Below are 14924 nucleotides of genomic sequence, written 5' to 3' on the forward strand. Positions count from 1 at the left end.
CACAGACGGCGCCAAACTGATGATGATTTGATCGTCAGTTGATTTATGATCGTCCAGATGAAACTGTTCCTCGTCAGACCAATCTTCTGCAACCCGTGAACGAACGAAAGGAAGTAGTTTGCCGGCGTTGTGCCTGCAAAAAGGTCTCCGATGCCAAAGTCAGTAAGATTGACAAAGGAGAACAATGGGAGTAATTTTCTAGAGTGTTTTCTTACCCTCCCCCTTTCGGGGTTCCGACTTTATATATGTGTGTTTGCAGGTCTTCTCTTTTAGCCGTTGGTGGAGCCTTGATGGAGGCTTTAATCTAACCTGGTAACGTCTTTGCTGGGTGTTAATGATGAGCTGCCATTCCCAACGGTCTGAAGGTTTGATTACTGTTTTGTAACCGTTCCGTGGAGAGTGGGAATGAATGTTCGGATCTTTGAGCAACGACCTTACCTCTCAGGACGATTTTAGTAAGATCGTCCTTATCTTGCATTGTATGGACGATTACCATTTTGGTCGGGCTTATCAAATACTAATCAAGCTTTTCCAAAAGGCTTAATGATCATATGGCATTATGCTCTTTTGGTAGGATTTGTGTCGAAGGTTTAATCCCTCTATGTTATACGTATTAAAAAATACTACTAAAATAAAATAAAAATGATCAAAATTGTTTTTAAAAGCTAAAAGATCGATCAAGCTTAGTATTGAGCACACTGCATACTTCCTGGTATATATCATGGACTTCAACATAACATCATAAGAAATACTGAATCCTTAATTGTGATGGAACTTGTAAACCCAAAACCCACATATTACATATACTGAGAATTGTCAAGGCAAATTTCATGAGCACGCTAAACTAGTTATGATTATCAGACCTTTATTATTTTAACTGGTAAAATTTCTGATAGTTGAATAAGAGATTTGAGGTTCAATCCTTACTTATACTAAAAATTGATTGATATCTTAGTCCGATAATAAAGAACTATTATCAAGAACGGATACTATAGATTAAAACTTTCTAAAAAAAAACTAGTATTAAAAGAGAACAATATTTACCGTGAAATGTTACCACCAAGACCGGCTAATCTATATATATATATATATATATATATATATTTATATATATATAAAACCGAAACCTCTGCTAGCACCACAATTTTCCACGTCAGCATAATATTTAAAAAATAAAAATAAAAACATTATAACACCTCAAAACCCTAGCAACCTTACATCTCTCTCAAGTTAAGAAATATAAAGCCACAGTTTCTGCAAACTCTCTCTCTCCAAACGTAAATATCAAATTCAACCCCTTTAATTTCTCTTTATATTTTTGAGGCTTCTATAGAGTTATAGTGAGTTATGCTGATTTTGTTTTGTGTGTGTGTGTGTATAGATGGTCATAATACTCCGGTATTCCAAGAGAAGTTTGTGTTTTCGTTAATTGAAGGCCTTAGAGAGATAAGTGTTGCAATTTGGAACATCAATACAAAAGACGATTTCATTGGCAGCGGAAAGTAATTACTTTGTCTCATATTTTTGTTTTTTGAATTGATTTTGTGTGCTTTTTAGACCCTTTTGGATCAATTTTGTTAATTGGGTGTTTTTTTTTTTTTTTTGATAGGGTCCAATTGGGGAAGGTTTTTTCAAAGTGTTATGACGACCGCACTTGGTGTCTGTATACTAATAGTGGGGGGTAAGTGCTATAAATTACTAACCCTTTTAAGTGTATAATTTGTTTCTAAAATTATCTATAATATTTTGTCCTCCGAAAATTTTATCTCTTTAATTTTAGTATATTTTGTTTCTTAAGCTATAGACAGATTTTCTTTATTTCTTATTTTCAATAATAAATCATTTTATTGCAATACCGGTAATTGTTTGAAAAATCCAATATGTTCATATCTCTATAGAATAGAGAATAGTAGAAGCCAATTTTATTACAACTACTTAAATTGAGTTGACTTAATTTCTTACAATTACAAAGTATAGCATGAAAGATAATGGAATTAATTGTTGTAATTTTTATTTTCTTTCCATGTTTTGAATTTCCATATTTTTATTGTTGATGAGAAATTAAGGCTCAGTTGCACAATATGTGTAAATTCTTCAGAAGGCTACTTTAAATAGTAAGTCAATGTGTCTCTTACATTTGGGTATTAGTTAGAATTATTTTCAAATGATTGTACCAATAAAAGTGAATGTGTATAAATTTTGTTTAATTATCCCGTGCATCGCACGGGTTAGCGACTAGTGTTATATTAAAAATAAACCCCTTTTCATATTGCCATCGGAGTGCTGGACACGTGGACCCATAAAAATAGAAAAAAAAAACACACACATATATATAAATATATATATATATATAATTTTACGTAAAAACACACCTGATCAGGTTCATATATATATATATATATATATATAAATAATTTTACGTAAAAACACACCTGATCAGAACCTCTCTGTCCCTCACCTAATCCTTTCTTGCTCTAAATCACTACTAGCATTCTAAGAAAGCCCTATGATTTGATTCCTGGAGACTAACGAGCATTCAATAACTACGTGGTCGTTGTTCACTGTGCACATGTGGTGGGAGCTCGTGGGGGCACATAAACCAAGCTTGGTACGTATGTTTGCTTTCCACTGGTACTAATTGCCTCTTTATTTTCTCCAAAAAAGTGAAGTATATATCTAAATCCTTGGTTTTTGAGGTACTTTACTTGTCCTATTTTGTTGTATTCTTTCAGTTGGATGTCCCTTTGATCTAATTCTAGAATATCTGTATGTTGGCTTGCCCATCATAAGTTCATATGAAAGTAGAAAAAGAAATAAAGGAATGCTTCCAACGATATTGGTCATATATATATATATATATATATATTTTTTTTTTTTCAACTTTTTGAAGGTAACATATGAGAGTGCTCATGAAACATCGGTAAGGCTTCTCTCCGGTACTCTAGCATACGGAACATTTTAAGATATGCGTGTGCCTATATATGTTGCATCTAATACACAAGATTAGTTTTGGATGCAAGCCAAACCCATGATATATTCTTCTTCAAAACAAACACTTTCTTTAAAATGAAACTTATTAGTAAGCTTTCAAATGTTATTAATATTAAACGTAACAAAAAAATTCAAACTATAGAATCGATCCACACCTAAGCTAGGTTAAGTAATTCCATCGTATCCTTTTTAAATCAATTAAGGCAACAATAATAATAATACTCCACATCAAAATCATCTTCTTGATAATGCTTTCCACCATACCAAGCACTTAAATCGGGAATATCTATTTTGTGTTGCTCAAAAAATTATTTTTCTTTCATATGACGAGACAAAAATCTCATCTAGTATCTCTCATTTTTGCAATCAATCAAGTCTAATTTTCGATCGATCAAGTCTAATTTTCGATTGATCGAGCCTTACAAATTTTGTCCAATAATTTCTACAATCACTCGATTCCAATTTTACAATTATCCAAGACAACTCAACTAATTGCCTGTATGAAGGTAAATACCTCTAGATCTCATAGAAGATTCAATACACAACTATCAAAAGGCTTTTAAAATGTAGATAGAGTTTTTCCTTTTATACTTGGAGTAAAACACAAAACCCTACACATCAAACGGGCTTGAGCTGAATTAGAATTTTTGCTGAAAAATAAATCTGCACGTGTTTCGATCGATCAAGTCTAATTTTCGATCGATCGAGCCTTGCAGATTTTGTCCAATAATTTCTGCAATCACTCGATTCCAATTTTACAATTAAACACACTTTGAGCAAGTTTAAACCAAGACTCTATGTTTTGATCATAGTTTGCCAACATATTACAAATTAAAATTCTAATACATTAGTTCCTAAAGTCTTAGAACTTAACAAACTCTCCCTTTGGCAATCCGTGACAAAACCCATCACAAAAATTAAATGCTCAAAGTAAAAATAACTCATTCAATTTAAAAAGCCCTAATTACAATTCAACCTAAACCACTATCTATCAGTTGCAAAAATAGACAGCAACCATAACTGAATTAACCTGTAAATTCCTGAAACACTCAACAAACACACAAACGCATGTGTGGAAAATACAAGTAAAACAAAATAAACTTCTTGATTTCACAAAACATAAAATAAAAGACATATATCATGAATAACCTTATAAATATAAATCAATAACCAAATGTACCATATGTGAATCAAGAAACACATAACATAATGTCTCCCCCTATCATATACAACCCATATAAAAAGAAATACATCAAAGCCAAAAACAAAATACAACATAAAATGAGCTCCTAGATACAATCTACAAACTCCAATCTCCCCCTATCTCCATGTGTATGTACTCCCCCTTTTTGTGACGAATTGCCAAAGGGCAATCAAGACTCATCAAAGGGTGGAGCCGGTGGAGCAGAACCTCTAGCATCCGCCAAATCTGCTCGTAAAGGATGAAGCTCATTGAGCATCCAACAGAAGCTGTCTAGGCGCCGCCTAAACAATCATAACAGTATCCAGCATGGCACGCAAGGAAGAGTCGGTTGATGTAGATGGTGGAGGATCCATAGCAGCTGTAGGGTCTACATATGTCTCAACAAAAGGGTCACCAGATGGAGGAGGCCTAGATGCATCACCTGTAGAAGACTCAACTCTAGGGCGCTTAGAGCTAGCTTTCAACTGAGCTGCTCTTTACCTGAGGAAGGTGGCACCTATAGGAGCTATGATGTGGACAAGCTCGGATGCGGGAAAGTCCTCTAAACCTGAGTCCAACAGAATCCTATGAATAAAAACTGGAAAGAATAAACTATGGGATTTGGCACTACCCCTATGAACCTCAACAAGTGAGCTTATGAAAAGAGATGGAAAACTCGTAAAAGCGTCAGTGACAAGAGCGTACAAAAACACACATCTTTCAATGGGAATAGTATAAAGATGAGAGATAGGCCAAATAAAATGACAAGAAATCTGGAAAAACAAGTAGTTGAGCTTAGTAAGCTCATGAGAAGTGACATGAGGATTAGTACTCCAACTAATGGAAGTACCAGTGAGGAGTGACATAATGTCATCAAGGTGAGGGGTCTCAGTGTAAGGGTACACGGGTTGCTGTACCAAAGGTTCACTAAGAGTAGAGGCCACTACATTAGGAGTAATGACATACTCTTCACCCCTTATCCAACTTTTCACAAATTGAATGTTGGAATCATTGGAGTGGATGGAGAGGTTCAAGTAGAACTCTCTAATCAATGCAGCCGGAGGAGGATGCTTTACCTCTAAGAGTGGTAATCAACCCCTACACTCAAAATTCCTACGTATCTCAGGATCAAGTTCTTCTAAAATAACCTTACGCTCAACCCAAATCGATCTAAAAATATTGCTTCTCATAGGTTTCTTGGTTTTTCAAAGCCCTAAACCTATCACTCTGGAACTCAAGAGTAGAAGGGGCAATGGTTTTCTTGGCTTTAGTCTTCCTAACCATGATGCTATGGGCTTAAAGAAAAGGAAAACAAAAAACAAGAATAATACCAAGGGAAGACTGCATTAGAGAGGGTTAGAGCACAAAAAATATCATTAAATAACAATCTATATGATGCATGAAATGAATGCACATATGATGCATGCTCTAATGCATTAAAATTTGTTCAATTTCACTTTATAAACCAACAATTGACTTGAACATAGAGTTTTAGTCCAAAAACCCCAAATTTTGAAAAACCCAATTCCAAAAATTAATCCAAATTGATCAATTAACCATTATACTATTTAGGAAACATCATATAATGAATTAATTTATCAATATCCCAAGTCAATTTCATCAAATTAATCTCAATTGAACAAAATCCCCAATTTCACAAAAATTCCAAACTCTAGAATTTCCAATTGTTCTTAAACCAACAAATTAATCAAATTAATGCATGGAAATCATGTTAATAACATCTAAGAACAAAAACCCATTAAACAAAATTGATTAAAAACAATTGAAATGAACAAAGATCCCTAAATTGCTATGTTCGAATTTTTCCAAAAAAAAAATGTATGAAAATGCATGAAACAGGTGATTAAGTTGAAAAAGAAAGGGTATAAAAGACTTACCAATACTTGAGGACAAAAACCTTGGAGAAATTTGTGAAAGAAAACAACAAAAATCCTTAGATTGGATCGTTCAAAGAGAGAAAGTGAGAAAAAGTTTGAAAAAGTTTTTGAAATAGTGAAGAACACGTGAGGAGAAGCTTTTTATAAAACTCAACTTTCGAATTTTGACTGGTCGAAATTGGGCTTCGATCAATCAAAAAATAGATTCGATTGATCGAGCATCAATTGAGCTAGGCAGACTCAAACCAAAATTTTTATCGCATTTTTGATCGGTCAAGAAACACATTCGATCGATTGAAAATCAAGAATTTTGAAAATTTTGAAAAACAGAGAAAGTTTTATGCATAAACCACTCAAACCAACATATTTCATGAATGAAATGCATGAGTATGAGTTTAAAAGTTTTTCAAAACAATTGAATTCAACCCAAATCTTTCACAAGCAAGATTTTCACACTTTTTTGTCCCTAAAACTCAAACAATAAACATATTTTGTATCAAAATCAGGGAACATACAATCTTGGATAGCCAAATCAACTTCACACACAATTTCATAGCAAAGCAGCTATCTCTAGCAGCTTACTATAGCTTAAACTCAAAACAAATTTTTTTTTTTTTTAAATGTAGCTCAATAAAAAAAAGTAGTATTTTAATGTGTTGATGGTTGTGGTTGTTGTTTATTGTATTAGATATATTATTTTATTGTGTTGTTTATATTATTTTAATGTGTTGAATGTTAAAATAAAATCTTTAATGTTGGATGTATTATAAAGTGGAATGTTAAAATAGATAAAGTAATGTTTTGAGTTGTTAAAAGCTAAATTTTATAGATGTTTTGCTGTGAATGTTCTTATTGTAACAAGTTGCTAAAACTTTCTAAATTTGGTAGTTTTGATTAGGGGTGTTAATTCGGGTTAGCGTGTCGGGTTCGTGTCGTGTTGAGGTAGGGGTATTCGACTAAATGGCTCAACCCTAATTCGACCCATTTAATAATTGTGTCATGATCCTTCAACCCTAACCCGATCTGTTAATAAGGTGGGTTGACCTGACTTAACCCATTTGACACACTTAATAAACAAGTCGTGTTGGGTTGACACGAATGTAACACAATCCATTTCAACCTGCATAATATTAAATATAACATCCATCTAGAAACAATTTTTTTTACATCCCAAAAGCAATGCATACATTTCAAGTCTTCAACCCACATTCTTGTAATCTTTAAAAGCAATACCCATCAGATCTAGTTTATAAACTATCTCAATAAATCCACTTGCAAGATATGCAAATGGTGTCCAATACTAATACAAACACCAAAAAAAAAAAAAAAAAGCACACACACACACACACACACACACACACACACATGGTACAAGACAAAAGTTACAATTGTAGCCTTAATCAACAATTAATATATCTCATTCTTATATATTAATAACGGCACATGGGTTCAAAGTTTATAGAACAGAAGCATTATGTAGAAAAAATAAACACATGAGAGAGAGAGAGCAATAACCGGTTTGAGATTTTGAGATTGAGCAATGAGCATGAAACTTATAAGATAGTAGAGTGAGTAGTATGACTAAAATTTAAAAAAAGAAAAAGAAAAGAAAAGATAATTATAAGAAGGATTAGAGATTTAGGGTTTGTAAAGTTTCAATTTCCAATTATATCCATTGTAAGTTTTTTGTAATTACTCACTTTTCTTTTTGAATTTAAAATATATGTTGGATATAAAAGGTATTTGACAATTCTAAAATAAAATAAATATTTATTTGTTATATAAATTAAACGGGTTGTGTTAAGTGCATCATTTTGGGTTGACATAAATAAATTGGCGTGTCAAACGTGTCTATTACGGGTTATGTAGGTTGACCCGCTTATAACACGTTTCTTATTGTGTTACTTTTGAATCGACCCGTTTATGACCCAAACCCATTAAGGCCCAACCCTAACCCAAAAAAACCCCTATCGAGTTCATATCATGTTCACGAGTTAGGTTGAATATTGACGGCCCTAGTTTTGATGTAAAGCACGTTTTAATTGTTTGAGCTATAAAATAGCATTTTTGCAATTTTCATTTTTTTTGGATGTAAATGCTCTTTTAAGGCTCATACCAATCTATTATAATGAGTAGATATAGAGAGAAATGGGAGTGTGATTTGTGAAGATGATTTTTGATGATCTGCTAGTCCCGAACCTTCCTTAGTAACTATCCCATTAAATTCTGTCAGTAAATCCAAACCGTACGATCAGCATCAGCTAGAAAGGACTCTACATCATATGATTCATATCTTTCACCGTATTGGACTAGTAGGCCCCCACACGGCCACAACTCTCCTAAGTCCAGAGTACTAACTCCTCCCAGCTCCTGGATCTAAGTATTTTAGGGCCTGTTTGGTACACATATTCAAACACATGATTTTAACTTTTAAATAACATTGCACATATTTTCATACATATTTTCACCTACAAGTATTTAAAAAAAATTAAAAACTATTATTTAAACGTACTAAACATCTCTTAATACCATTGGACACACAGGACACAATACGACAAATCTCCTCAAGCTCAAACAAAGGCCTGGGGTATCTTGGTCTTTCGGCAACACCTGGCGATAGAGATAATTTCGGTATTTAACGTAAAATATGGTCAGTGTGCTGCTGCTGCTGCTGTTGTAGCTGAAGCCTGAAGCATGAATAGAATAGGATCCACCTAGAATTTGTCAAAAGGCTTAAACCCCAAAAACTATAAAAAAGAAAAAGAAAAAAAAAGAATTAAGGGGATTCGCTGGGAGACCACCACGTCACTGTCCAATCCCTTATCCCCACGTCAGCAAGCTAATCTGACGGTCCCAGAATTATTCACCGCTCTCACAATCACAGATCGAGCGGCCACGATTCCGTGTTCTAGAGCCTTCCATCCACTAATTAATCACAGAAAAGAGAAGAGAAGAGCAGAGAGTAGTAAAGAAGAGTAATTAGATTGAGAGCAAAGACAAAAAGTGTGAGGTTAGCTTTTAACCAGGGTTAGTAAACCCATGTTGTGCTGTGGTTGGCTGTGTTAAAGAAACATCCCAGAGTTTGCTGAGTCTTAGAGTCTGAGTGAGGCCCCCCAACCTAAAGAGAGGAAAAAGAGACTGCATTTTATTGAAGACTATTACTACTTGTACTACTACTCGTACTACTTACTTATTAGAGAACAGAAGAGAATAGAAGAGAAGAGAAGAACAGAGAAGAGGAGCAAAAAAGAAAGAGGGGTTTTGGGTAAAAGGAGCTGAATCGGACTGAGAGTCGGCATCTTCTGGCCTTTGCCTTTGCCTGAGTTGAGACTCGGGTCGTTAAGCCTTTTGGTTCTTGGTCAGATTGAAAGGCCCCTCTCTAACGCCCGGATCTCGCATTCTCTGGTTAGTCTCTTCTTCTGATTCTTTGTTCACTACCTACGTTTCAAAAATCTAATCTTTTCCCCAATCTCTCTCTTTCAATCTTCTTTTTTCAACTTCATACTTGTATTCGATCTTTTCACTTGGGGGGGGGGGGGGGGGGGGATCAATCTTTTCTTAGCTTGGACGATTTTTTTATATCAAAATATATCCTTTGTCCATATTTTTGCAGTTTCTTTACGATTTCTCTGTTTCCTATTTGTTTAAGCTAAAGAGGATGTTTTTGCTTCAGATTCAGACATATATATATATTATACAAAATAAATGTTCCTAAAACTGAAGGATGCCTTAAATCTGTTATAACAAGTAGCTTAACGCTCCAATGTATTCTGCTAACATCTATTTCTTTTCTTTTTGGGTTAAAGTACACTGGTTATGGCATTATTATTTCGGTTTCTTTTTCTGGGAGGGGAATGGATAAAAGGGTTTAATTGATTTCAGTCCAAATCAAGTGAATTTCTTATTTAGATTCAGATTCTTATTATGAGTTAGCCATTTAGGATTTATGTAGTGCTTCTTTGTGAATGTTAGTATTTATATTTGGTGGGTTTCAATTTTTAAGTCAGTTGGAATTATTTTTGCAGATTCTTGTATCCTATTACTCGGGAGCGATGGCTGGTTTGATGTAATACTGAACTACATCTCTTTCTTCTTCTTCTTCTTGTTCCTGTGTTTTTGTTTTGGTTCTTTTGACAATCTTGGGTTGGATTTGAATTTTTTGAGTTTATTGATTGATGATAGTTTGGGAGACATACATTGTTCGCGCACAATCGATATCGGCTTTGGAGTTTGGTGTCTTCTTGGGAGGGAAGAAACTCTCTTCCACCACCAACACCAACAGCTCCTCCGTTGTCGGCTGTGCAGACTCTCATCAGTTACGCTATTTATTGAATGTCTCGTAAATTGGACAGCCCTGTTCAAACTCAGATGGCTGTGACACTCTTTAAGAGCCCTCTCAGCGGGGAGTACCACGGGAGCAGGAGAACTGAGGGCAAACAGCCTGCTGGGAGGAGGCGGGTTTTTGTACAAACCGAAACTGGGTGTGTTTTGGGGATGGACTTGGATCGCAATGACAATGCCCATACCGTGAAGAGGAGGCTGCAGCTAGCTCTTAATTTCCCAACTGAGGAGAGCTCGCTCACTTTTGGGGATAAGGTGTTGAAGAATGATCTTAGTTCCGTTCGAAATGATTCCCCTCTTCTTCTTACACGGAACCTTATCCATAGGAGCTCCTCAACTCCTTGTTTGTCACCCACGGGGAGGGATATCCACCAGAGAGATCAGAGTCGTCTTATTGAGATTTTAGGACAGTCAAATTGCATTGTTAAAACGGGACCAGTAGTCAAGGAAATTGTGAAGGCAATTAAGATGGGGGTTGATCCAATTCCTGTTCATGGTGGACTTGGTGGTGCATACTATTTTAGGAATTGCAAAGGTGAGAGTGTTGCGATTGTGAAGCCTACAGATGAAGAACCTTTTGCACCAAACAATCCAAAAGGTTTTGTTGGCAAAGCTCTTGGGCAACCGGGTTTGAAACGATCAGTGCGGGTTGGGGAGACGGGCTTCAGAGAAGTTGCAGCTTTCCTTCTCGACTATGATCACTTTGCAAATGTTCCTCCCACTGCACTCGTGAAGATCACTCACTCAATCTTCAATGTCAATGATGGGGTGAATGGCAGTAAGCCTCACAAAAAGAATCAGGTCAGCAAGATTGCATCTCTCCAACAGTACATCTCACATGATTTTGATGCCAGTGATCATGGGACCTCTAGTTTCCCAGTTGCAGCGGTGCATCGTATAGGGATCTTAGACATTAGGATATTTAACACGGACAGGCATGCAGGAAACCTTTTAGTCAGAAAACTTGATGGTGTTGGGAGGTTTGGTCAGGTGGAGCTCATTCCCATTGATCATGGCCTTTGCTTGCCTGAAACTTTGGAGGACCCATACTTCGAGTGGATTCATTGGCCTCAGGCTTCAATTCCATTCACGGAAGACGAGCTTCAGTACATAGAAAATCTTGACCCAAATCAGGATTGTGAGATGCTGCAAAGTGAGCTTCCCATGATTCGAGAGGCTTGCCTTAGGGTCTTGGTTCTATGCACCATTTTCCTCAAGGAGGCTGCCACTTTTGGTCTCTGCCTTGCTGAAATTGGTGAGATGATGAGTAGGGAATTCCGTAGCGGCGAGGAGGAACCCAGTGAACTCGAGGTTGTATGCATGGAAGCAAGGAGGGTGCTAGCAGATGAGGTGTTATCCCCTAAAGCTGATTCTGTAGAAGAGGATTTTCAATTTAACTTAGACTATGAGGAACTTGAGTCGGACTTTACACTGAAGATTTCTCTAGACGATGATATGACCAGAGCATCATTCCAATATGGAACAGGTTTCGGGCATGGGCGCAATCCACTATCTAAACTGGAGGAAAGCATTGAGGAGGATGAAAGTGAAGGAGAAGAAGAGCAAGAGGGAATTGCTACTCTTCCAGCTCCGGAAAGGTCCCCTGCCATTTCAAAGCTTTCTATGTCGTTGAAGAATACAGTTTTAGCTGAGAAGAATCATAAACATCAGAAATATCCTGGAACAAAAGTTGAAAATGGGTATTTATCCAGTACATCATCTGGGCACAGGAGTGCAAATGAGCAGCTTCCGACAAGCGTGAGCTTTGTGAAGCTAGCAGATATGAGTGAGGATGAATGGAAAATGTTTCTGGAGAAGTTTCAGGAGCTGCTGTACCCAGCACTTGCCAAAAGGAAATCTGTGACCCTAGGTCAGAGGCAGAGACAGAGGCTTGGTACTTCGTGCCAGTTTTGAGATTGAGATACCTATAGTTGTTTGACTGAGAGGATTAAAGAAAGATTAATAAGACTTGGTAGCTTTGTGGGAGTGAAGAATTGTTAGGATAGGGTTTGGTTTATGGGTTTCCTTGCCGGCACGAATTATAGTTTGGAGCAATGGTATTAGGAGGGACTGCTGTAAATATTCTTGGCATCAGCTTAAGGCTTAAGCAATGAACCTGAGTAGAGTTGGCTGCTGCATTCCTTTGTTAACTTTTCTTTTATTTTTTTTCCCCTTTCACTCCTTATGGACTTGTTTGATAAATAAACTGTAGAATGAAATCCAAAAAAGAAATATCCTGTAAATATAGCATCCTGTTCAATTTGCTTGGAAATGTGAGTATCAGAGCTATGGTGTTTCATTATTGTGTTCCTTCACGTCTTGACCATCAATTATCATGGTTGAGGCTTGTTGTATAGGCATTGGAAGTTGGCATTTCTGTCGTCAGCTGTTAATGAGAACTGGGATTTTTGCAGTTTTTAGATTTGAGTGAAATGATATTAAGCTGGTGTATTCCCAGGTCTCTCTTTATCATATCTTGACCTATATTCTATCGCTTCAAAACACAACATATTTTAGGTTTCAAAGATTTGAAACTGTTTATTTTCAACTAATTTTTATTCTTGTTTCGAAAGGCACTTCAGCGTACGGCTAAACGAAGGTTGTTGTGATGCATTCAGAACAAACTGGAAATTTTAAAGACACAGCTTCAGTCAAATTTTGCTTTATTATAGCTTTAAAATGAATATTCAGTTTCACCTTCAGGGTCCAGAAAGTCTCCTAGTTCTGCCAATCATTACCAGGGTAGATGGGATCTCACAATGGATTTGTTTTTATTTATATTTTTTGGATGGAAACAATGGATTTTGATTATAGAAAGGCGAATGAACTGTGCTAAGATATCGACGTTTCTTTTCCTTAGTGGAAGTCTGTCTTATCATTTAGTTGATTGATTGTATGTTGTGATTTTTAAATCTACAATAAAACGTATGCGATATATTACTTAGTGATGACTTTTTGTTGAAGAAAGAGAACGCCCTCTATCCAAATTACATAAGTGCATGTATTGTTACCACTTGTGCCAGGCCACTTGCTTATCATGAGCATGATTTCCACAAAAACAATTGGCGCATTTGTCAAAAAGTCACAAAAAAACAAACAACTCTTTGTGCTGTTTTAAATACAAGACAGGCTTTGTGATGAGTGATGACAGTATCGGGTATGGTATGTATGAATTTCTTGACGTCCTTCTCTGTTCCAAAACACCTGGCTGCCTTCCATTTTCCGATCTAATCCAATTATTTTCCCACCGTCTGAATTGGTGGAATTTTATCAGTTTTTTTAAATTTTTTTTATTACTCTTTAATGTCATTTTGAAAAGGACAAGAGTCTTGTTTATGTCATGGTTGTTCATATTAACTACTCAGGAGAAGGATTACAAAAAACCTTTGTCTATGCTGACAAAGCTAGCCTAGAAGGCAAAAAATATATATTAGCAACCAACAAAGGAACATCTTAAGCGAAATAAACCAACAAAGGAACATCACATGTTATGGTCCCGCGAGCAACTTGACTGAAATGATTTCAAGGATTGGCCTTTCAACCTGTTGGCGGGGTCTATGACTATGCTCAATAGTCCACGTTTCTTTTTTTTCTTTGTTATTTTTTATTAAATCTGTTTTCATTCATTTCCTTGTCAATATATGCGGGTTTCTTATAGTTTGTGCTTCTTGGTATCAATATTCATGGGTTTAGCTAAATTTGGAAAATGAGGGTTGAGTAGTGTTGGAAATTTGTTGTTGTTTTGGTCTGAGAGGTCAAATTATGCTCTAGCATCTGAAATATTATATAAGGTCTACAGCCACAATTGATTGTGTCAGGAATCAGCGATATGGCCATAGTTTGCATGCATCAATTTTTGTTTTGTTAGGTCTAACAAAGTGCCTGGTAAAAAAAAATGAGGTACCTCCAAATGTACTGCTTGAGTTATAGCATTGAGTAATGTTAAAAAAGTGAAAATTGAGTGTGTTCTCAGCATCGAGGACCGCAATGAAGCCTCAAGAATGGACAACTAATGCTACTAGCTAGCACACAAAACAAGCTTGCTTAGAGATAGGTCGTAATGGTTACTATCACAGTATCACTGGTGGGGTTTTATTGCTATCACTGTAACAAACACAGCTTAATATTTAAGTGTACAAATCGAAGTAATCCAGATTTGAGGATAGACTCGAGGTTTGGTGGAGGTCTCCATCTAACATTATATGTGACCAGAAAAGGGTCGTTATAGTTTAGGTGACCAAATAGTTGCCTCATTCGACAAGAGTAAACATGAAGGTATTTAAGCAGTTGATGAGATTACATATGGTATTGGGAGAGAATATTAGCGTGCATTTGCCTGAGGATGATTGCGTGTTTTGCGTTTTTTTTGGCTGGTCCCACAGCACTGTTCATGGACCAGCCAACTTGTGAAAAACGCGTGAACAGTATTTTGCCTTTTAAAAAATATTTTGTTAGAGTGTTTTCAGTTTTTAGCAAAATAAACAATATCCAAACAGTCCCTTAATCTTCCC

General features: G+C 36.0%; 1 protein-coding gene across 1 annotated transcript; it reads left to right on the forward strand.

The window, feature by feature from the left end:
* Window positions 1–9102: 9102 nt before the first annotated feature.
* On the forward strand, window positions 9103–12715 carry LOC126719091 (phosphatidylinositol 4-kinase gamma 5-like). Its single transcript, XM_050421664.1, has 3 exons — window positions 9103–9477; window positions 10098–10138; window positions 10255–12715. Exon 3 carries the CDS (start codon window positions 10405–10407, stop codon window positions 12325–12327), a length of 1923 nt encoding a protein of 640 aa, XP_050277621.1. The 5' UTR covers window positions 9103–9477; window positions 10098–10138; window positions 10255–10404; the 3' UTR covers window positions 12328–12715.
* Window positions 12716–14924: the final 2209 nt, after the last annotated feature.

This window comes from Quercus robur, chromosome 3 (assembly GCF_932294415.1).
Source record: "Quercus robur chromosome 3, dhQueRobu3.1, whole genome shotgun sequence".
In the NCBI taxonomy this organism is placed as follows: domain Eukaryota; kingdom Viridiplantae; phylum Streptophyta; class Magnoliopsida; order Fagales; family Fagaceae; genus Quercus; species Quercus robur.

Coding starts and splice junctions, on each gene's coding strand:
- LOC126719091 (XM_050421664.1), top strand. CDS start 10,405: ATGTCTCGTAAATTGGACAGCCCTGTTCAAACTCAGATGGCTGTGACA.